This window comes from Letharia columbiana, assembly GCF_014066305.1.
Source record: "Letharia columbiana isolate WasteWater2 chromosome Unknown Sc0000028_s0, whole genome shotgun sequence".
In the NCBI taxonomy this organism is placed as follows: Eukaryota; Fungi; Ascomycota; class Lecanoromycetes; order Lecanorales; family Parmeliaceae; genus Letharia; species Letharia columbiana.
The window spans coordinates 207,249-229,413 of record NW_023501070.1 but is presented as its reverse complement, the minus strand read 5'-3'; the positions used below and the strand labels follow the sequence as shown (position 1 = coordinate 229,413).

At 52.3% G+C, this 22,165-nt stretch overlaps 6 protein-coding genes across 6 annotated transcripts; 3 read left to right on the top strand and 3 right to left on the bottom strand.

Moving 5' to 3' along the window:
* Window positions 1-340: 340 nt before the first annotated feature.
* On the bottom strand, window positions 341-4,924 carry HO173_008155 (uncharacterized protein; the record flags this gene model as incomplete). The annotated part of the gene is made up of 6 exons (XM_037310055.1): window positions 341-560; window positions 618-955; window positions 1,009-1,339; window positions 1,391-1,641; window positions 1,696-4,419; window positions 4,481-4,924. 6 exons carry the CDS (start codon window positions 4,922-4,924, stop codon window positions 341-343), a joined length of 4,308 nt encoding a protein of 1,435 aa, XP_037163015.1.
* A 1,964-nt stretch (window positions 4,925-6,888) lies between these two features.
* On the top strand, window positions 6,889-12,141 carry HO173_008154 (uncharacterized protein; the record flags this gene model as incomplete). The annotated part of the gene is made up of 4 exons (XM_037310054.1): window positions 6,889-7,167; window positions 7,283-7,676; window positions 7,725-8,007; window positions 8,058-12,141. 4 exons carry the CDS (start codon window positions 6,889-6,891, stop codon window positions 12,139-12,141), a joined length of 5,040 nt encoding a protein of 1,679 aa, XP_037163014.1.
* Window positions 12,142-13,312: 1,171 nt separating this feature from the next.
* Window positions 13,313-14,284, top strand: HO173_008153 (uncharacterized protein; the record flags this gene model as incomplete). Its single annotated transcript, XM_037310053.1, has 1 exon — window positions 13,313-14,284. One exon carries the CDS (start codon window positions 13,313-13,315, stop codon window positions 14,282-14,284), a length of 972 nt encoding a protein of 323 aa, XP_037163013.1.
* A 1,190-nt stretch (window positions 14,285-15,474) lies between these two features.
* HO173_008152 (uncharacterized protein) lies at window positions 15,475-18,850 on the bottom strand (the record flags this gene model as incomplete). Its single annotated transcript, XM_037310052.1, has 5 exons — window positions 15,475-15,583; window positions 15,719-16,283; window positions 16,336-16,824; window positions 16,878-16,950; window positions 18,818-18,850. 5 exons carry the CDS (start codon window positions 18,848-18,850, stop codon window positions 15,475-15,477), a joined length of 1,269 nt encoding a protein of 422 aa, XP_037163012.1.
* Window positions 18,851-18,904: 54 nt separating this feature from the next.
* On the bottom strand, window positions 18,905-20,275 carry HO173_008151 (uncharacterized protein; the record flags this gene model as incomplete). The annotated part of the gene is made up of 3 exons (XM_037310051.1): window positions 18,905-19,554; window positions 19,701-19,837; window positions 19,929-20,275. The coding sequence occupies 3 exons, from the start codon at window positions 20,273-20,275 to the stop codon at window positions 18,905-18,907; spliced, it is 1,134 nt and encodes a 377-aa protein (XP_037163011.1).
* A 228-nt stretch (window positions 20,276-20,503) lies between these two features.
* Window positions 20,504-21,856, top strand: HO173_008150 (uncharacterized protein; the record flags this gene model as incomplete). Its single annotated transcript, XM_037310050.1, has 3 exons — window positions 20,504-20,667; window positions 20,718-21,017; window positions 21,073-21,856. 3 exons carry the CDS (start codon window positions 20,504-20,506, stop codon window positions 21,854-21,856), a joined length of 1,248 nt encoding a protein of 415 aa, XP_037163010.1.
* Window positions 21,857-22,165: the final 309 nt, after the last annotated feature.

Below are 22,165 nucleotides of genomic sequence, written 5' to 3'. Positions count from 1 at the left end.
GGGGATGAGATGCTACTTGAGCGGAAAGGGTTGGCGGATTGCTGTTTGAGCCAGCCAGCTTTGCGTGAAACCTGACGGACATCGGGTAGACGATTGGCCGCTTGAATTGCTGTACGCCTGGACGAATTACAACCAGCGTCGATCTGTACATAGAAGCACGATAGCGCAAGTCTCGCAGCCGTGCTCGGGCGCCGTTACCATGATCCGAGCCTGTCCAACGCCTCGCTAAACAAAATCTGACAACCATCGCTCGTGTCGTATGCACCGTCGGAACAACCTCAAGAGAACGCCGATTACACCAAGCCTTCTCCTCTTGAGAATCCAGTTCTGCTCCTGTGTTTCAAGGTCGATCATGTCCAGCGGCCTTCCCAACGCAAGTGTATATGTTGACGTGTCCGTGTCCAAGACTACCCACCGCGAGCATCATACGGTGGGGGTGGAACGATGTACAAGCGATTGGGCTGGTCTTTGCCGATGTGAGGAAGGGAGTGTATGGTTGGATGGTATTGATGCTTGCGCCGTTGACGTTGAAGAGGGTGAGTGCGTGGGTGTCTGAGCCACTGTTTGATGGATCCTAGATTAGCAAAGGTAGGATTGTGGAGCAGAGCGAGACTCACGTAGCAAAAACCGGTGCATGCTCATGGACACTCAACGTCCTCATTGTGTCACTTGTGGCCGTAATCTCGCTAATCGGGTCATCCTTCCGAATATCCCACAGCTTCACCTCTCCATTCCTCGATCCGCTGATCAGCTCCCTAAAACCACCACGTTGCATATGCACGTTGGTGATCCACTGCTTGTGCTTTCGCCAACATCGGACCATGGCTAGAGCAGGCTTTTGGCGGGTATCGAAGATGCGGATAGCGCCGTCGCCGTAGCCGGCGCAGAAAACATTGCCAGCGACTTGGTCCGACGTTAGGGAGGTTATGCAGGAACCGGAGCGGGCAGGGATGTCCTATTGTCGTTGTTAGTGTACTTCATGAGCGATCTCTGTAAAGGCGGCCATACATTGGTGCAGATCTCTGTTGCAGCGTTCCACACTCTGATGACTTTAACGTCTCCTGCCACTAATAGCTTGCCTTGGCCTTGTTGCCAGTCCAGAACAAGTCCGGCATTCTTGTTACTTGGAAGAAGGTCCGTGAGTGCACGGAAGGCAGAGACCAATTCGACGTCCTCTGATTCGTAGTTTCGGAAGACTTTGATGACGCCGTCTGAAGAGCCAGTCATCATTAGAGCTTGATCATCTTCATTGATGAAGCGAGCTTCATTAATGCGTGATCCCTTTGGATTGCCATTCGAAAATCGATTCAATCGGCTACTCTGCTGCCAATTCCAGATACTGCCCGTTCAATTAACGTTTGCGTCATTGGCGGAAAACAGTAGGACATACCATATGCTATCACGGTCGTCGGCGATGGCAAGATGGTCCTCAAATTGATGGAAACACATCTTCGTAGGCTGACTTCCATTGTTGAAAAAACCATTGGGCGTATCCCAAGGGCTGCTACTCGCGACTCCTTTTAGCGGTTGGGTCATTGCAAGTGTCTTCTCGTTGCGGACTCTCCTCCATAATCGAGAATTGTAATCATCGCTGCCTGGCTCATCAGGCTCGTTGGGCTTCATTTGCGGTTCACGGAAGTACTATCAGGTCAATGGGGTGACAATAAGAGGTGATGTCGCAGAGAAAAGACTTACCTCGATGGACCACTCGAAGAAGACACTTTCCAGTGGTAACGTCGCCGGCTCGTTAGGATCATGTTTCTTAAAGCCTTTTGGTAATGGGACCTTCGCTCGCTGATACTTCGCCGATGTCGATGTGGCATCGTTTTGATTGGGCGGAGTGCTCCACTCTGCAGGTATACCTGGACGCACAGGACCTACCATTCGTTTCTGTTGGGCAGTCTGATGAGCAGTCTCCGAAGAAGATGGCAGGTTGTCCGTCGAGCCTGAGCCAGCGAGACCGAGGTACTTCAAGGCAGCCGCCACACTCGCATTGCGCCTGAGTCCTGTAGATAGGTAGCCTTCACTCTTGTGCGGGTTCTGGGGCCCTGCCGGGGCCGTTGGATGCGATGCTTGACTAGTCGGTGCTGCTGAGGACTGCCGAGAGTGACCAGCTGATCGTTGCATGAGTCCAAGGATGTTGTCGATAACACGCAGAGCGTGAGGTGCGAGAGGTGAATTTACCAGCGTCTCGTGGACATGATCAACGATGATGCTCGCCGCCTGGGCGACTTCTGGGTGGCCATCAACGGACAGTACGAGTACATGTAGCCACATCGAGTTTTGAACACTGTTACGTGAGATCATCGAACTTTGAGCATTCTCCAGATCATCCTGACCTGTGCCGTTGGCTTTGGTTCCGTTGTCGTATCCAGAGTACATGAGTTTATCTCTCTCCTCCACCAGATTCTCATAGGCTGCAACGAGGAACTTATTCTGGTATCTCTTGACAAATGTAGAAAAGAACACAAGCAGTTCTTTCCGTACCATAGCGTTACCATCTGTAGTCATGGACATCAAAGCCGAAGCTATGGTCTCTTCATTTTGCGCTACCTGCTCAGTGAGATCAGGAATTCCAAGAAAGTTCGTCAGCGCGTGCACAGCTGCTGCCCTCACTTCTGGTACCGGATCGATCACGAGCGCACAAAGACGATGGTGTGCGAAGCATCGGATGCCAACCCATTTTGCCTCGGGGAAATCCTTCCAAAGCATACTAATACATAGACAAGACCATTGACGAAGCAAAGGGTTCTCCGGGTCTTGGAGATAACCAATGCAGGCATCAATCAGATCTGGGGACAGGCACACTTGTTGACCTTGAGGAAATGCCCGGCAGAACATCGCGATGACGAAGGCAGACATAGCCTTATGTTCAGTCGCGTTGGCCACTGGGATTCCTGTCTCCGGGAGGAGGATTTTGGTGAAGTACTGGTACCCACTGTCTTTGAGTAGGTCTGCCTGAACAGCTTTTGCATCTACGGCAACTATGCGCGCCCAGATGAAGATCATGATGGCTTTAAGCTCGTGTGCTGGAGATTGAAGGAGTTTGACCACGTAAGGGAAGATTCCAATCGTAAGTGCGAGGTTGACGGCCCAAGGGCCGAGGTCCAGAAACTTACTTAGAAGAATCAAGGCTCTAAGCCGATGGACCTGGCTAAGTAGCACTTGGAGCACAATAGGTAGTTGGGTTGGAGCTTGCTGTTTGGGAGCCCCTTGCTGAAGGTAAACGTCGAAGGCCGTTAGTTGCTCGGTGAAGAAAGAAGAGTGTTGATACTCATATGGTTCACCACCTGTCTCAGCTTTCAACATTGGGTCGAGTTGGGATAAGACCATCTCGATCGCCAAGTCCCATGCTTCCCACAAAGGATGGTCGTGCGTCGAAGGTATCTCAGGCATGGACATCGGATGACATCCGTAAGACCTCATTATCCGTTGAGCAACAAGGAAATTTCGGAAGAGTGCTGCCACCATGAGATCCTGACGGAAAAGTTGCCTGAAGAGAGGCCTTGGGAGCACATTCCATGCAATTGTGTCAGTAATGGCAGTTAATATCCAGTTGAGCTCCCCTATTGGACTCCTTCGCTCCGCCGCGCGTCCGGGAACCCTCCGCACGTCTTTGACATTGAGTCCAATAGGCAGTGGATTCTCCAGAACATGATAAGTCATGGACATGATGATAGGGTTAGTGAGACAAGCAGTGAAGAGATCATTAGGAAGATCGGGGTTTGTCGGCAGCGTCTCTGTTTTCTGACAGGCTGCCAGCTGGATGTTGTTCGAGTAATTCTGCAGTTGTGCGTTTGGATCTCGTGCTCTGGCTTCCGCATTTTCTGCTTCATGCTTTTCGACGAAGCGGTCGAAGTTCGCAATGATATTACCGGCATGCGAACAGTCATAAATGTAGATGACGGGCCCCCCGAGCCACGCTTGCAAGTCATACATTGATACTGGGATATATTGGGTGTAGTCCTTGTTGAAAACCCAGAACTCGCCAGATGGTGTGGGCAAAGGGACTCCATGGCCGTTGTAGTGGAACAGAACCCGTTCCTCTTTTGCGTTACGTCGTAGCGAAGTGCAAAACTTTTTGGTCTCTTCAACGGATGGATCCAGGTACTGCTTGTATCTGGTTTTCATACTCATACCTTCGTACTGATCTTGAAGCTTCTTCCCAATGATCTCCATCATCTTGCTTGCAGGCTGCGTCTGTGATATAGGATTTGTCCAGCACTCCTCGACAGCTGTGGGTTGCGTTTTGTAAACATCTGGAGGGTCCACCCCAATGTTGAGACATAAAATCAGAGCAGCGGACACTGTTTTTGAACGCTCTCTATGACGCCAGTCCTCTAGGGGTTTGATCCTCTCGTTGTCTTTCGGCTTTCCACCACTCTCATGTCGTTTATCGGTGAAGTACATGTAGAAAGTCTACTGAAAGTGTCAGCCAACCAAAATCTGGAGGCGTAGCAGAGGGCATCAGGAATAATACCGAATTGAGATGCCCAAGGAATTCGCTGGAGTTGTATTCATCTTCCCAACCGTGTCGGAGTTCGCCATGCTCTTCCACGCTTGTTTCCCTCGTTGGGGAAGTATTTTCTGACTCATAGTTGGTCTTTGACCTTGTCATCGATACCTTTGGTCGGTGAGCGAAGGTTTGGTGGTTCTCTGTCCGAGCTCGAGAGTTGTTCTGGGGTTCAAATGATTCATTATTGGCCTCGGACGAGGCTATAACCCCTGCTGCATGACCGTTCACCAGCATATTTCCTGGTCCATTGTTGTCCTGAAGACTTGCCCGACCATTCTCGAGGTTAACAAGGGGCCGGCCAGTAGATTGCCCATTCGTTAATCCTCGTGGAGGCCCGCTAGCAGACTGGCTAAGTTGAGTTCCCGACAGTAAGGTGGTGTGGGTGGGAGCGTTGCTTTGGTGAAACATTGTCGACGCAGGTGCTGGAGAACTTAACAAAGCCATAATTTCCCCTACATTCAACCGTCAACGACACTCTCCTCGCACAGCTCGGGAATATCATATCCTGACACCGGCTGATTAAGACTTACTCTAAGTGGTCGTCCAATACCGTCATACTAGGCAGTGATCCAACAAATCTGGTGATCGGCATGCCAGTGCCCGTGCGATCAGCTCTGCCGAAGGCAAGAAAGAGTCTTTGGACCTGTAAAGGAGATGTGAGGCTTCTCTCCGGTCCTGGGCAGCGAGTATAAGACTAAAGTAAGGTAGTTGTAGCAAGGTAGCGCAGCCGTATGATGACATGAGAGTCCCCTCGGTCGGCTAACTCATGCAGCCCCGCAGTAGCTCCGGGTACCCCCGTAGCTCAAGCCGTATGTGGAGTAGCACTACAAGTAAAGTAATAGAAAAGGTGGCATTTGATGTCTTTGGTTGGTGCATACTTTAGAGTATGTGAGCAAAACCAGTGAGCGGGACTGCCACTTCTTCCGACTATCCTTGCCTAGCATCTCAACCTCAATATTAATACAGGGTGTGATCCTGAGCACTTGTGGATGTATTTCTGTTGCTCTAGACACATACAACGTAGAGAGATCAAAGCTGTTTCCATTTCTACACATTTCTTTTGGTCTTATAAGAAGTCAAAGCTACGCGCTGGTCTCAGATCCGCGTACACTTAGTAGCAATTGATAGGTCGCAAAAAGCAAGGCACGCAAAGTGAACAGATACACTGCGTCAAAGCATACAGAACTGCTTGACCTGCCTTCCTAACCTTCCTGGTCACATTTTACGCACTCTCAATATTTTGTAGAAGTTCGACAGTGTCTGATAGATTGATCATACCGCCTGTTCAGCTGCCGCTGGTCCTGTTTCTTGGTGATCTTTCCCGACTGAAACATAACCTGGGGAAAGGCTGCGATTATTAGATCTCTCAGTGTCTCTTACATGGCGAATATACACAACACAAATGACGGCTCTTTAATACGTTCAGACATACGGCAGATGATCAGCGAGGTACGACAGAAGTATCGGGTGGGGAGATAAGGCGTATATACAGCCATCCTAGGCATTGGCAGAGGGGCCAAGTCCCTCAGTCTTTACTTGTATGGCGAGGATATCGAAACAGGAAGGATTGAAGATGGCAGGCAAGGCAAGGGAGAAAGTGAGAAGAAGAGGTTGATGTCCATTATGCCTGTCTGCCATGCGACACTAAGCCCCTGGAAGGATCTAAATTTGAAACAGCCACCAAAGAAATCCCAGCCCCACCTCTCCCTGAGACCCTCACACAGTCTCAATGGCCTACCTTGGAGTGAAAAATATACTACTGACACTCTGCTTGTCAAGACGCTGAGAACATGTCGTCGCTCTTAAAATAGAAATGATTCGTCGTTCTATGGCCCACAAATAGAAAATACGGTAGTTCACATTTGCCGTCAGTAGTTAAAGAAAATACTGCTTTCAGGAATCAGGAACGATCAACGATTTAGCGGAGGTCTTGGCGCCACCAGCGCAAAAGGACGCTAAGTCGCCAGGAACCCCAGGATCGCTTACAATCTTCCAAGGCATTGGAAGCCCAATAATTGTCCGTCCAAGTTCATAGTCATATCTTCTGCATCTCCCAGCACATTGACGACTGCATGAGTGGCCAGCGCATTGATTGTCGCATTGCATTTTCAACCTTTTTTCCTCGCAATGTCTCGTCGGTAGACTTGGGGCGCCGACTTTCTCTACAGCCGGATCCTCGCCGCCGCTCCCTGAACCCACCCCCTGCTTCAGCTTGATTTTCAAGTCTACAACGGGGCAGAGAGCCGTCACTCGCTCCATATTCTTCGACCATCTGATCTCGCGCAAACGCTTGTTCGAGTCCTATTCTTGTTGGGAGTGATTGCGGTCGGACTGCGAGTACATTGGTACATCGGCATCAAAGCCGCGCAATCATGTCATTTCTATTCGGCAAAAAGAGCAAGGAGGGGAAAGGTCAGACTGCGCCTATTCAGAGACCCCAGGATATACAGACCGCGCCAGGATCAGGCACCTCGATACCCACAGTCAATGGTTTGAGGCCAAAAGAACGAGGGGCTGGGATACAGTCTCCAACGCCAGGTGCAGGTGCTGGTGCAGGCGCCAACATCTCCGCCAATCCGATCGAAAATGGAAATACTTCAAGTCCGGAGCATGGACAAGGTCAACGCGGACGACAAGATTCAGATTTATCGGTATGTCATTGTTCATTAATCACCGTCTGGGCCAGCCAGCCGCTATGATTCGTGGCAGTCGCTTTGGGGCTTTCGTTAATACGATGGAAATGATGCTGATTCTGTGCCCACGTAGCGTGGCCCACGGCCTGTCCCCAATGGGCCCCCTCCAGGTGTCAGCCCAGCAGCGCTATACCCCTGGTCTCAACGACAACTCACCTTCCCATCGTCTCAGCCAAATCCATTCCCTAGATATGGTGCGGCGGTCAATGCTACCTCGTCCAAGGAAGGAGACATATATCTGATGGGTGGACTTGTCAATGGGACGACTGTCAAGGGCGATCTATGGATGATTGAGTCTGGGGGCAGTAATCTTGCATGTTATCTGGTCGGAACCACCTTCGAAGGTCCGGGTCCACGTGTTGGCCATGCAAGTTTGCTAGTCGGAAATGCATTTATTGTTTTCGGTGGCGACACCAAAATGGATGAGCGGGACAAGCTAGATGACACACTCTACTTGCTGAATACCTGTAAGTGAAGTTCCAGCTAGGGACTGAGTATATCTCTGACATATCCAGCAACCCGCCATTGGTCAAGATCTATGCCTCCAGGACAAAGACCAGCGGGTCGATATGGGCATACACTGAACATCCTGGGTTCGAAGATCTACATCTTCGGTGGACAAGTCGAGGGTTACTTCTTCAATGACCTTCTTTGCTTCGATTTGAACGCCTTGCAAAACGCCAATAGTAAATGGGAAATGCTCATTCAGACTAGCAACGAGGGTGGTCCTCCAGAAGGACAAATACCCCCAGCTAGGACGAATCACACTATCGTGAGCTGGAACGATAAGCTCTACTTGTAAGGGACTCTAGTGATCTTATCTGATGAACGGTACTGACCCTCTCTAGATTTGGTGGCACCAATGGGACACAATGGTTCAACGATGTATGGTCATACGATCCGAAAGTTGTTGCGTGGACTCAACTTGACTGCATTGGCTATATACCCGCTCCACGTGAAGGGCATTCAGCCGCGTTGGTCGACGATGTCATGTACATATTTGGAGGGCGTACTGAAGAAGGCACCGACTTGGGCGATTTGGCGGCGTTCAGGATCACTTCGCGGCGCTGGTACACCTTCCAGAATATGGGTCCATCGCCGTCGCCACGATCCGGCCACAGTATGACTGCCTTTGGCAAAAATATTGTCGTCCTTGCCGGAGAACCAAGTTCTGCAGCCCGAGATCCGAGCGAGTTGAGCATGGTCTACGTGCTGAATACAGCGAAAATCAGGTATCCGAATGATCAGCAAATTCAGAACACACCAGCCGGCGAGCGCGTACCGGGAAATCGCAGGCCTAGTCAGGAGAGAGGAACGGGCCTTCCCAATCGGGGGATCAACGCTCCGAATGGCGCTCCAGAAGGTCTTAACAGAAAATTCAGCGGCTCGCGAGAAAGTATGGCTGGCGGATCCCGTGGACCAGCAATAGGACCGGGACCGGGACCCGGACCAGGGGGGCGGGGCCAAGATATGAGCATGGCAAATGGTCCCTCTCCGCCTGGTGGGGGATCTCGACTTCCTCGCGCTTCAATAGCACAAGCGCCTTCGGGGCCGCCTCCGCAGCAGCAACCTCCACCACCACGAGCAAATGGAATCATGTCGCCCAACAATGGAGCTAGAAGCAGAACCCCTACCAGAGAAAACCGTGGCTTCGGTCCACCTGTCGATACTGGCCGAGGACCGTCCTTCGAGAAAGAGAATGTGACCCCACCGATAGTATCACCGGTAGGACGAGAGGGGCCGAGACAAGGCCCAACCGCTCGTTCTATGAGTCCTGTGATCAACGGACGCCGCACGCCGACACAACAGTCTGGACAGCAATCAATGCAGCAGCCTCCACGATTTGCAGACCAGGCAGCCGACTATGATGAGCCCCAGAAGTATGATCCGTCATTTGGGATATTAGGATCGCGCCAAGCTGTTCAAGAACCTTCTCTAGATGAAAGCGATCGATTCCCGTCTGCTGGCCCACACCAGCAGCGATCCTTCAACGATCCATACGATGAGCCTAACGACGTTTCTATGAGGAACAACAGAGTTCAACGAGATGATTCGATTCCACGTCAGCAGCTGGAGCAGCTCGAGAACCAGCATCAAGGTCTACAGAGCCAGTTCGAGGGTCTTGAGAATCAGCATCAAGGTCTCCGAAGCGAGTATCAGGGCCTCCGAAGCGAGCATCAGGATCTTCAAAACGAGCATCAGGATCTTCAAAGCGAGCATCAAGGCCTTCAAAGCGAACATCAAGGCCTCCAAAGCGAACATCAAGGCCTCCAAAGCGAACATCAAGGCCTCCAAAGCGAACATCAAGGCCTCCAAAGCGAACATCAAGGCCTCCAAAGCGAGCATCAAGGTCTGCAAACTCAACAACAAGATCTGATGCAAGCATTGGAAGCAGCAAAGAGCCGCAACGCCTGGTATGCGTCCGAAATGGCTCTAGCGCGCCAGGCCGGATACCAGCCGAATAACTCCGGGAGCCCACTTGACGAAAAGGCTGCTCAATCATTTGGCGACGATGATAAACCGCTCTTGGAGGCGTTGATAGCTGTGCGCGCGCAGCTCGCTGAAGTGCAAAGCAATTTAGAGTCCCGTGAGGATGCCGCAGCGCAAGAGGTTGCGGCAGCAGAGCAGCAACGAGACACTGCAATTCGCGAAGCCGCCTACGCCAAAGCCAGGCTTGCAGCCCATGGTGGTAGTCATGTTGGAACGCCGCAATCCGACGCAGCGTCTCGAGACCTAGGCCCCGATGATCGATCGAGTGACATTGCTCGAAAGTTGGCTGTGGCATTGGCAGCTCAGAACGAGCTACGTGTCACAGTTGCTGCTATGACCAATGCAATTCATAGTGAGAGACAGGCAAGAGAAGCAGCCGAAGGTACTGCTGATGCTGCGCAGAAACGCGCAGCAGAATTCGACCGAGCTCGCAACCCTGGAGAGCTTGAGAGCTTGAGAAGCGAGCTTCATCAGGTCGGAAAGACTGCTCGAGAGGAATCAGCGGCGAAGTTCGAGGCACACTCTAAAGTGCAGCTGCTTGCGGTCGATAAGGAGGACCTGGAGCGAAAGCTAGGTGAAGCCTTGGAAAACACCAAGCAGCACAGCATTACTGTTGTATCGCTTCGAGAAGCCGTCACAGCTTCAACGGACAAGGCTTCCCTGCTTGAGAAGAAGCTTAACGACGAACGGAGACAAAGAGAGCTTGTGGATCAAAAGCTGCTACAGCTACGCGCGGAGCACGAAGAGCGGACCGCGGAACTCGACGATACCACACGCAAGCTTCGTGACGCTGAAGAAATGGCCAGTGCTAATGCTGCTGAGGCAAAGACTCATCGCCAAGCTATGGTCGCCGGTCTTGACAAATTGAATAGCCGGAGTGTGGCGGGTCAAAACATGCCAATTGAGGATGAGCGCGTACCGATACTGAAGGAACAGGTTGAGAATGCTCATGCTCTGGTTAGGAAGAACCAAGCAGCGGCCGACGACGCAGCAGAAAAGCTCCGACGAGCAGAGGAGAGAATCGCAGGTTTGGAAGCCTATCAAGAGCAATCCAGCCGCGACAGTCTTGCTGTGCGCAAGCAGCTGCAAGATACTGTTCGAGAATTAATAGCATCGCAATCTCAGTATGGCGCCGTGCAGCGGCAATTGGAGTCCCACCAGCGAGATGCAAGCGCGTTGTCCGTACAGCACAGCGCCCTCAAGGAGCTATTGGATGAAAGAGGCATCTCCTCAGAAAATGGCAGATCTAGATCAAGGAATCTGGATAGTCCAGCATACCGTCTCGATACGCCAGACAACACCCGCCTTAGAGAGCTTGAGCAGGAACTGGAGGTCAGCAGACAAGCCCACCAAGAGACCAAGTCATTAGTAGAATCGAGAGAGCTACAAGCCGATAAGACGTACCGTGAGAAGCTAGAGCTTCTTGAGAACGACTACCAGTCTGCGGTGCATTACGTCAAGGGCACCGAGAAGATGCTTAAGCGTATGAAGGATGAGCTCACCAAATACAAGAAGCAAAACGAGCGTCTGCAGAGCGAACTCGATGTGGCTCAACGTTCCCAATCAGAGCGATCAATGGGCCCAGAGGCAGCTGCCGAATGGGAGCAAGAACGCCACTCCCTCCAGAAAGAGATCGAAGAGATACAGAGAAGTGTCAAGGATTCGCACTCTCAGCTCGAGGCCCAGATGGCGCAAGTCCGGTCCGAGCTCTACGCTGCTCAGCAGGAACGTGACCATTACCGCCAGAACAACGAACAAGCCCAAGAACAACTTGCACACACTACACAACAAGCGCGCTCCGAGCTCGACCAACTCAAGAACGAGAACTCCATGCTCGAAACGCGCGCCCTAGACGCCGAACAGAAAGTCACCCTCCTCCTCGACCAGGTCGGCACCTCCGTTGGTAACTACAGACGCCAGTCCCAACAACTCAACGGCCATGGCCACGCCCGCGGCCTCAGCAACGTCAGCACCACCTCCACCAATCCTCCCACCAACTTCAGAGGCGGCCACTCCTACACGAACAGCGCGGACCCCAGCATCATTTCTGCCAGCGGCAATACCGAAAACAACCGCAACTCCGTCGCCCTCGACAGCCTAGCCTCTGAACTCGAAACCCTCCGCTCCCACTGGGCAGATACGCATCGCACCTACCGTCTCAGCAACCAATTCGACTTTGAGCGCTCGACGCCTAACAGTGCGGTAGGCCAGGGAAACATGAGCGATAGTCTGGCGAATTGGCGCAAGAGGCTGGATGCCGAAGAGGCGCAGAAGGGGCGTGGTCTAAGGGATAGCTCGGAGTCTGAGCCGGATCATCTCAGAGAGAGCGGTGTCATTCGACCACATGAGAAGATGCCTGGGGGCTTGGCTGGCATCAGCAGTAGTGAGGATGAAGAGGAAGAAGAACGACGAGAGGGCCGTAGCAAAAGCTACGTTATCTGATGAGGAAGGGAGCGAACGGGTAGTGATGATACAGTACACGAGGGGACTGACCTGTTTCTTTTATATAGTGGGCCATGGCGTTGGATGATGATTGTAATCCTTTTGTGGCGAGACACGTTTCATAGTGTCCGTTCCCGGTCGAGACGTTGGCTACACGCCGTGGACCGTTTCGATACGCACGCTCTGAGCTTTGCAGATAGGAGCCGTTTTGCTACATAGTTGCTCGAGCCGGCCGGCTTTTCTTGCTTGCTCGCCCTGTAAAATTAACCCCGGCGATTCACACGATAGAATAGAAGTACACACACACACACACACCCTTTTTTGGGGCGGGGGCATCTTTCCACCTCCACCCCCGTCACCCTTTGGTTGGTTGGCTTGAAGTTGACCCAATTTGATGTTAACCACTACCATTGAGCTACCAGCTGCTATGGGTCCCACCTTTGGCCTTTGAAACCCTCGCCTTCCCATATTTGGCACAGATGCTGTCATATCATCTTATCTCGGCTTTTGGGCCTGTGTATCTATGTGTCTATTTATCTATCCATCTATCTATCTATCCTACCATCTATCCATCTATCCATCTATCCATCTATCCATCTATCCATCTAACCGTCCATCCATCCATCCATCCATCCATCCATCCATCCATCCATCAATCATCATCATCATCATCATCATCAATCATCCATCATCATCAATCATCATCATCAAGCATCATTATCAATCATCAATCATCAACCATCATCATCAATCATCATCATCATCATCAACATTATCAATGTAATTGCCAGATTATCGCCCTTACTTTAACCGGACCGCCTCCGTCGCGAGGGAGCCACATGCCGGGACGACGAAGCGGTACGGTATCCATACGGTATCTATCGCTGCTCCCTTCCTTCTTTCCTCCCTTCCTTCCTTCCTTCCTTCCTTCTCGCACAGATTTCCAAAGTCTGCATACGGTTGTTCCTTCCCACTCAATCAGATCGATATAGATTATTTTCTTCTTTCCGAGTGGGGGGGTGATCGACCCGCTCCGTCGAGCGGGACGAGAGGTTTTTCTTTTCTTTCCTTTCCGTCTGCTTGCTTCTACTTCCCTTTCTCAGATGACCTAAAGTATACAAGTCACGCGTGCACGCCATCCCCTGCTCCGAAAAAAAAAAGCAAAAACACCATGGCACGACCACGGCCCCTGCTGCTCCTCCTCGACTGGGACGGCACCCTCACCACCGCCTCCACCCTCCCCCTCCTCGCCTCCGTCGCCGCCCCGCGCGCCCCTCACCCCGCCCTGCCCGCGCTGTCCCGCGCCTACGCCCGGCACCTGGCCGCGCACGACGGCGCCTACCGCCCCGCGCGGCCGGAGCGGACGACGGTCGCGCAGGAGCTGGCCTACCTGGACGCGCTGCGGCCCGTCGAGGGGGCCAGCGTCGGCCGGGTCGAGGCCGCGGGCCTCTTCGGCGGGGTCCGGACGGGGGACGTGGACGCGGCGGCGGCGGACGCGGTCGCGGGGCGCGCGGTGGGGGTGAGGGCCGGGGCGGCGGGGCTGCTCGGGCGGGTGCAGCGGGGTGGGGGGAGGGTGGTCGTCGTGTCGGTCGCGTGGTCCCGGCGCTTCATCCACGGTGTGCTTTCCGGATGCGTGCGCCGCGAGGCCGGGGGGGAGGAGGAGGTGGTGATGGGGGATGTGGAGGTCAGGGCCAATGAGATCTTGGCCGACGGGTCGGGACGCTTGGATCGGGTCTTTGGCGGTGCGGACGGGGGGATCTGGACGGCGGGGGACAAGGGGCGGGTGATGGAGGGCGAGATCGCGGCCGCGGTTGTTGCTGGGGACCCGTCCGTGCCGAGGACGGTCTACGTCGGGGATTCGCCGACCGATCTCGCCTGTTTGCTCAAGGCGGACGTGGGCATCTGCATCCGGGACGAGGTCATGGGCGAGGAGCAGACGGGGTTGCGGGAGACGTTGGAGAGGGTCGGGGTGGAGTGTTTGCACGTCGGCGCGTTCGTGGATGACGGAGCGGAGGACGACGGTGGGAGGCTGTGGTGGGCTAGGGATTTCGAGGAGGTGTGGCGGAGTGGAGTGATGGGCGCGCTGCCGGAAGAGAGATCCGAGCACCGGGACCTACCAGCCCAGGAAAGCGTGCTGTGGTAGAGTGGAGAGCCGTGGCGAAAGGATCGGAGACGAGAGATTGCCGGATGATTTTCTGGAAAAATATGGTGAAATGGAAGACGTGTAGGCCAGGTCCACCAACGCTGTTGGTGGTCAAGGATTGTGGAAGAAGCGTCGTCTGCGGGTTTTCAAGATAGTACATAAAGTTGAAGCCGTGGACGAGACCATGAAATTGGGACCGTGGGTCGGAAGTATGGACTGGGACTACGAGCTGAAGCAGAAGGGGACACCAGAAGAGTATGGCTGATATCTACTGTTCACGCATGTTGGGGACTCATATCATGGCTCGTGATCTTTCTCGATTGAATAGAGTATCTAGATGAGCTCCGGGACAATCGATCAACCCGCCTGTGAGTTGAGAGGCTCATCCTCATAAGTGGGAAAGAAATTAGCAAAGCAAGCATAGCAGCAGCATTACAACCCCGGAAGCGGCTCTTTACCCATAACCCTAATTAAGCCATTCTGAAACCCTCCCGGGCGAGCCCAAGGCAAATGTCGCTACCAGCCAGTGAATGTACCAGTAGAGCCGTGAGATTTTCACCATATGAAAACATGCTTCCCCCAGTCGCTGCATCTCACAATCCCCCACTGCTATGCCGGCCGCTGAAACTCAATGATCCGTGTATGTTGACTCATATGAAAAGGTGCTGGTGCTGGTGATGGGGCTGGGTGCGTGTGGTGGTGTAAAAGGATCATTAGTGTAAGGTTAGGAAATTAAGCCACAGGTCGGTATTGCTGAGATCGACATTCCCTAGGGGAACTTCGAGGCAATTGCGTCCAGTACCGGTAAGCTCTGTCTATGCTTAAGCTTTGCCTGTAATTGATGCTGCAAGAGCCATCGCTAGCCAGCGGCGTGCCGTTCGTGCCCATCCATCCGGGAATTCGATGATCAAGCGTTCGAGAGTGTTTGGCGTGTTCGAACGGTCTGATCGACCAAAAATCCAGTGAAAGTGATGAAGGCCGAGACAAGGAAAGCCGAGCTAATAGAATGATATGAAACCGGTAATGGAAGAGTGCAAGCCCGATGGAGATATCCATGTGTGTCGTTGCAGATACCTAGAGGCTAATGGTGGAGACCCTCCGGTTATGGTGATGGTTGAAGCTGATCGGTAACGATGTCCACTGGCAGTGAAAGGAGAACCAACTTAGTCGTTACCTAAAGAGAGATATGATCAGTACCATCCACCGTCCCCTTTCTGTCCTCCCTGCTTCACACGGTAGACACCGTTGCTAGGTCTCGAGAACCCAGCACCAGTGACTCCCTTGGAGGCAGAGCGCAGCCTAACGTCGAAGACTATAGTATTAGTCAGAATTCGGTCTTCTAATCCTCCATGCCCAGCGTGATTCATCGATCAAACGTCAAAGGCAAAGGAGGTGGATTCCCTACCCAGGAACCAATGATTGGCAGAAACTCACATCCTGTCACTTCCTCCTACTGCACGGTTCGTATCAGGGGTGTCGACGCCCGGAGGACGCTCAATGACTTTACGTCTCTGGCTGGCAATGGCACCTGGTTTGCTAGCTGAGGATGTGTTCTGAGGGGGGTTAATGCCTGCAGTTGCGGCGTTCGTACCTCCGGCGTGACGACGAGCTGGCTTCTCTTCTTCTTCTTGCACAGCAGTCTGATTGTTGCTTGCCGCAATAGCTTGAGCATTCTTCTGATACTTGTAGACGGTCCAGTCAAACACGTAATCATACTGGAATCCTTCACGGACAAACAGGTCACGGAAGATCTTGCGGAGGTAAGAGTAGTCCGGCTTGTCATCGAAACGGAGGGAACGAGTGTAGTTCAGGTAGATGGCAAACTCGTTGGGAAATCCACGGCAAAGAACCTCGGTTGGAGTCGTCATCTTCTTTTCCATGATGCGGTCATACTTCTGCTTCTTGGTGGCAGCCTTCAGTCCCTGCCAGGGCAGAGAGCCGCGGCAGAAGTAGAGCATGACATATCCAAGGGACTCCATGTCATCACGACGAGATTGTTCTGGGAAACTGTTAGCCCCGATTTCCTGAGTGTGGGATGCTACTCTACTTACCAACTCCTAGATGAGTGTTGATGGATGCATAACGGGCAGTCCCCGTCAAGTTCTTGTTCTCACGGTATGGAATGTGAAAGTGCGTCTTTGGGTCACGGTATTTCTTTGCCAATCCGAAGTCGATGACATTGACCTGATTTCCACGCTTCCCAATCCCCATCAAGAAGTTGTCCGGCTTGATATCACGATGGATGAAAGATTTGGCGTGAATGTATTCGATACGGGAAATGAGCTGATCGGCGAGTAGAAGGACCGTCTTGAGGGAGAATTTGCGGTTGCAAAAGTTGAAGAGATCCTCCAAGCTGGGTCCGAGAAGGTCAAGTACCATAGCATTGTAATCGCACTCGGTTCCGAACCAACGAACGAACGGGATCCCGACTCCTCCGGCCAAGGACTTGTAAACCCGAGCTTCATATTCAAGTTGAGGATGCTTGGCCTTCACACTTTCCAACTTGATGGCAATTTCCTCTCCGGAAATGATGTTGGTGCCTAGGTGGGTCAGGTCAGTATCGACTCGGTACTACGGAAAAGGGCAGTCTGACCGAGATAAATATCACCGAAGCTTCCACTGCCAATCTTGCGGCCAATACGGTACTTGTTCCCCACGCGAAGATCCTAGAGACGCAAAAGTCAGTCACAGTCTCCAGTTTTGTCAGCTCATGAGGCAATATGGAGGTCCGCGAGGTGTTACATTTGCCTTTTGGGGGGCAACGGCTTGCAAGAATTGTTTGGGTAGAGCTGCAAGCCCAGAGACAGCGACACTGTAGACCATCTATCTCGAAGATATACAAGGGATGATGAGGAAACCCAGACGAAGTAGCCTCGACCAGACAACACCCTCAATAACAGAAGAAGTATACACACCATTGTAGTCATCTTGATGTTGCGTGACTGGTACAGTCACTGGATCCGATATGGTCAGAATCGTCCTGGTGAAGGGCTAGATGTCCAGGTGACGGAGGGTTCTGAAAGGCCGGGTCTTCGGGTTGACGAACGATCGTGTGGGGAGAGGTGAGGTGTAGAAATGGAAATTGCAAAAGTTCTTGGCCTAGGAAAGTGAGGTTGGTTAGTGATGGTGTTGAGATTTTGGTGCAGTCAGCAGGGCGGTGAGAGGGTGGAACGCGCCAACGAGGGATGAGTGGAGGCGGAGAGCCGTGTGGAGGGTGATGGTAAGGTAAGAAGATTGCTTGTAGATTAATGCAGGGGAAATGGATTGAGAGGTGGATCACGCACCTTCAGGGTCTGATGTGACAGGGAAGAGGAGGAGGAGGAGGAGGAGTTGAAGTTGAGGTCAAACGATCAAAGCCAAAGGCAGCCTTGTTGTGCTGTGCCGATCGGGGCTAGGCCACGCGTGTTATCCTTGACTGCACGAGGTGAAGAAGAGAAGAAGAGGGAAAAGTGAAGGAACGAGGTCCTGTATTCAACAGGGGAATGTGTCCCAAGAGCAGCTGAATGGCTTATGCAGTGGAGAAAGTGGGAGGTGTATAAAGTTAGTAAGTAGAATGGTGTTGGTACTTAGTCTGCATTATGGAAGGTTCAAGGCCTTCTAAGCCGGAAGGAAAAGTGCGCTAACGCCGCTTGCGGAATCACTGAGGGGACACGGGGGACAAAACCCTCACCAAAAGTACCTTAATTAACAAATGAATTCTACGGTAGCCTGAAATCAATGTAATAGGTGACTGCAAAAATAGATTTTCCAGTTTCTCTCTTCTCCATCAAATGGCCAGTACTATTGTTTACCAGCTGGCTGAGCCGTCGAGATGGGCTCGGTTTTACAAAGGCAGATTGCTACGTAAGATACAGTAGGTAGGTATGACGCCTCAATAGCACAGGCGGCAAACACGTATGTTTCCCAGGCACTGCCTCCAGAAGAGCGTCCAACCATGCATCTTCTGCCATGTCGAGCTGTTGATACCATACCTTCTCCCGCAGTCCTGACGCGTTAGGGGAAGGTCCGTGCCGAATCAAATAGAGGCACATCAGCCAGCTGCATGCAGCATTGCCCCTAGGGGGATTTACCCCGACCTCGGTTATGGCTCGCTAGGCATTGACACGTAGATACTATCTCCCTCAACGAGGCTTTTATTGAGCAACGGTATCCTCTTCTCTGTGGCCTTGGGGTTTGTACTGGAATGTGGTGGCACAATGGTAACAATGGTAGCCTGAAGTGCCCCTGAGATAAGAAAACAATGGCCCAACAAAGATCAGTGATCGGATCCGTAAGCACGGAGGAAGGCAAACTTCGGGGCTGAAGCACTGGTCGTCAGAATCAAAGTCTTGGAAGTTGAAGTGAAAAACAATGGCACAACGAGGCTCCGTGATCGGATTGGCGTGCTTGGAGAAAGGCGGAGCTCTCGGACGTTCTACTCATGATGCCAAGATGTGCTAAGCTGCGAGGCTACGGAGTGATGCATGCCCAAGTGCTAGCGAGGTCTGGGTAAATGCTGTCACTGACGGCCTTATATTCACGCAAAACGCTCACGTCAAACATATCAAGTCCTCCCTCTCCTTGCATCTCTGCATCTCATAGAATTGTAGCCGTTGGTGAGCCCATCACTGGCCTCATGGGTCACCGTTTGCCAAACAACACGACCCCAGCATCAGCTTCTTGAATCTCTGCATTTGCTCCATCTTCCCTCGCAAGAGCTTTCAGCAAATCATCTAGATCCTTCACCTGTTCCTTGCCCTCTGTCGTAGCTGCCCATCCTAGTCTTCGATGGACGCGGACCTTTCTGACCCTGCCGAACCCACTGTCATAGGCAATAGCTGCCCAAACATCGTAGGCCGTGAAAGTATCACAGTCCGCAGGATCAAAGCAATCGAGATCGAGTTGCCTCAGAGGGTATTGCTCACCCTTGTCGTTTTCTGAAAGCAAGAACGAGCGGCTGACAAAGTCGAGCGAGATTTTGAGGTAGAGAAGGTTCGGAACATGCTCCATGTAGCCACTAAGCGGCTTGTGGTCGTAGGTCAATGCTGGTATGGGGGCGACAATTTCAAGGTGATGTAATTGTGACCCTTTGTTTCTCAGTATGCTGCCAATGGAGACCATTGATAAATGGGGACAGTTCTCAATGCTGAGGCGGGAGAGGGACGGAGGTAGGGTGGTTAAAGACATCAATGGTCCGTCATGGATGCCTCCAGATATGTGAAGCTCGCGGAGTGTGGCTGGCCAGTTGCATATCAAGAGATCCCTAGCTGCGTCATGTGCCGATGATCGAGCTGTTAAATGTTGCGGAGTCAGCAGGGCCAATGCAAAAATGACTTTCGAGCCTTGCAACATGTCCGCAGAATTGAAATTCCCAAGACGGGCCTCAAGACCTAAATTCCGGTCCGGAAGAGAAGATCTGGTCTCTGAAAATACGTACGCAGATGTAGGCTTTCCAGCTTCGAAAGCAGGCTGGTTGAGCGCAAGAGATCGGTGATTGATATAGATTCGGACACGAAGGAGAGATCTAGGTGACGGAGGTTGGAGCATTTGGAGAGAGCTGCGAGGCAGTTCACCCTGCAGCAAGTCAGCGAAAGGAAATAGACTTCGCACAACAGGCCTTTCGCATTCAGACCAACAAGCGCCTCAGATGAAGTGCAACACATACGCAAATGATGCTTGCGGCGCCACAAACTCCTCTAACCTCGTCTTGACTCTCCCAAGCAGCCTAGCTGTCAGACTCTTGCTCCCATTGTGTACCAGACTGCTCATATCCAACCTCCGCACTAACTCTGCCAGCCCGTTGCGCCGTATATGAGCATTGACCGAAGGGCATATTGCTCGAACGAAGGCGTTGAAATTGTTTCCGGTAATCATCGGATTCTCATAGAGGTAGACTATTGAGGCCGAATACCATGATCGTGAGGTTAAGGAGCAGGCGTGGAGTGTTTTCTGGTTTCCGGCGAGGTAAGAGAAGATCTGCTGGAGCACCTCTTGGGGGAGTTGGTCCTTCATATCAAAAGTGTCAATGTTCTATGACCCTTCATGCACAGCGCTGTTGCAGGCAAGTCAAACAGCTACGGTTTGGAGGCTAACAAAGAACGCCAACATATAAAGTGTTTATCGATAAGAGCCTTGGCATCCCTCGATGTTTTGAGACATTCCTCCAAGCTTCGGTTTTTTACCACAAATACCACGAATTATTCTAGATTCCAAGTCTCGAGATGAGCAGTGCAGGCCTCAATGGCAAAATTCTGCCTAGGCCGGAGGCCTGCCACCATTACCCCTTGTCTTTGTCCCTCTCCAAACCTACTACGCCTCCGATATCTCAAGCAATTCCCTCGCTTCTTACAGACATCCATCGCAAACGATCAGCCCAAAATCCCCAGTTTTGCATTCGCATTTGAGTATAGAATCCCTCGAACCAGACTGTTGAGGACTGCTTACATCTTTGCAGCATCGACGGTGTCCTCCTCCGCTCCTCTCAACCCCTTCCTCGCGCCCACCGCGCCCTCTCCTATCTCCAAACCCACCGCATCCCCTTTGTTCTCCTCACCAATGGCGGCGGCAAGTCAGAACAGGAGCGCGTGCAACAGATAAGCCAGCTCCTCGAAGTGCCCCTCGATACGTCAATGTTCGTGCAGTCTCATACGCCTTTCGCGGAACTGGCGAATGGCCACGGCAAGGAGAACTTGAAGGATAAATGTATACTTGTTGTAGGAGGAGAGGGCGATAAATGTAGGAGAGTTGCTGAAGGGTGAGTACGTCAACCCCTCCATTCCCTTGCATTCTCAATTTTAATTGTCTCATAGATACGGCTTCAACAATGTCATTATCCCTTCCGACATCATTACGGCTTATCCCACCCTCTGGCCATTCGTCTCGCTCGACAGCCACAGACCTTTTGCGAGGCCATTGGCCCAGAGTGCCTACTCCAATCAGCAGTCTTCAGGCCATCCCACAGTCAAAGTCGACGCCATAATGGTGTTCAACGACCCTCGCGACTGGGCTCTCGATACCCAGCTAGTCCTCGACCTCCTCTTATCCATAGGTGGCCACTTGGGCACTCTCTCGACCAAAAACGGTGATTCGAATTTACCAAACCGAGGCTACCAGCAAGACGGACAGCCCGAGCTGTACTTCTCCAACCCGGATCTTTTTTGGGCAGCCTCATACCATCTCCCGCGTCTCGGCCAAGGCGGCTTCCAGGCTGCTTTGGAGGGCGTCTTCAACGCTGTTACCGGCGGCCCCGAGAACGGTGTGCAGTTGCACAAAAACTTATTCGGGAAGCCCACGCAAGGGACGTTCGCATTCGCGGAGAATAGACTCCGACAGCACAGGACTGCCTTACAAGGAGGCGACGCAGGCAAGTTGAGGAGCGTGTACATGGTGGGAGACAACCCCGAGAGCGACATCAGAGGGGCCAACGATTACAAAAGCCCCACGGGGAGCAAGTGGGACAGCATCCTCGTCCGCAGCGGCGTCTACCGGGGCGGAAAGCCCGCACACGAACCCAAAGTCGTTGTGCAGGACGTGTGGGATGCGGTCCGCTATGGGCTGCGAAAGGAGGGTGTAGATACCGATGAAATGGGCTGATTGATTGGATAGCAGTATAGTACTGTATATGTCTATTTTTTGGGAGATGGGGGAAGAGAGACTCCGACTGAATTAACACTCAGGTTCGACGAGCATGTATACCGCCTAGAAGACACTGCCTGTAAGGAGTAGAGCCATCTGTATCTACATACTCTGCCCATTATCATATATCCAAATGCCCTATAGAAGGATCAAGCTACTTGAATCCGGAATCCGCATGATTCGCAGCAAGATGGCAGACAGAATCTGCTCGAGGACGCCGCTGAAAAAGGGAAAACTACGCGTTATCATATCAGGTCATGCTTCCCG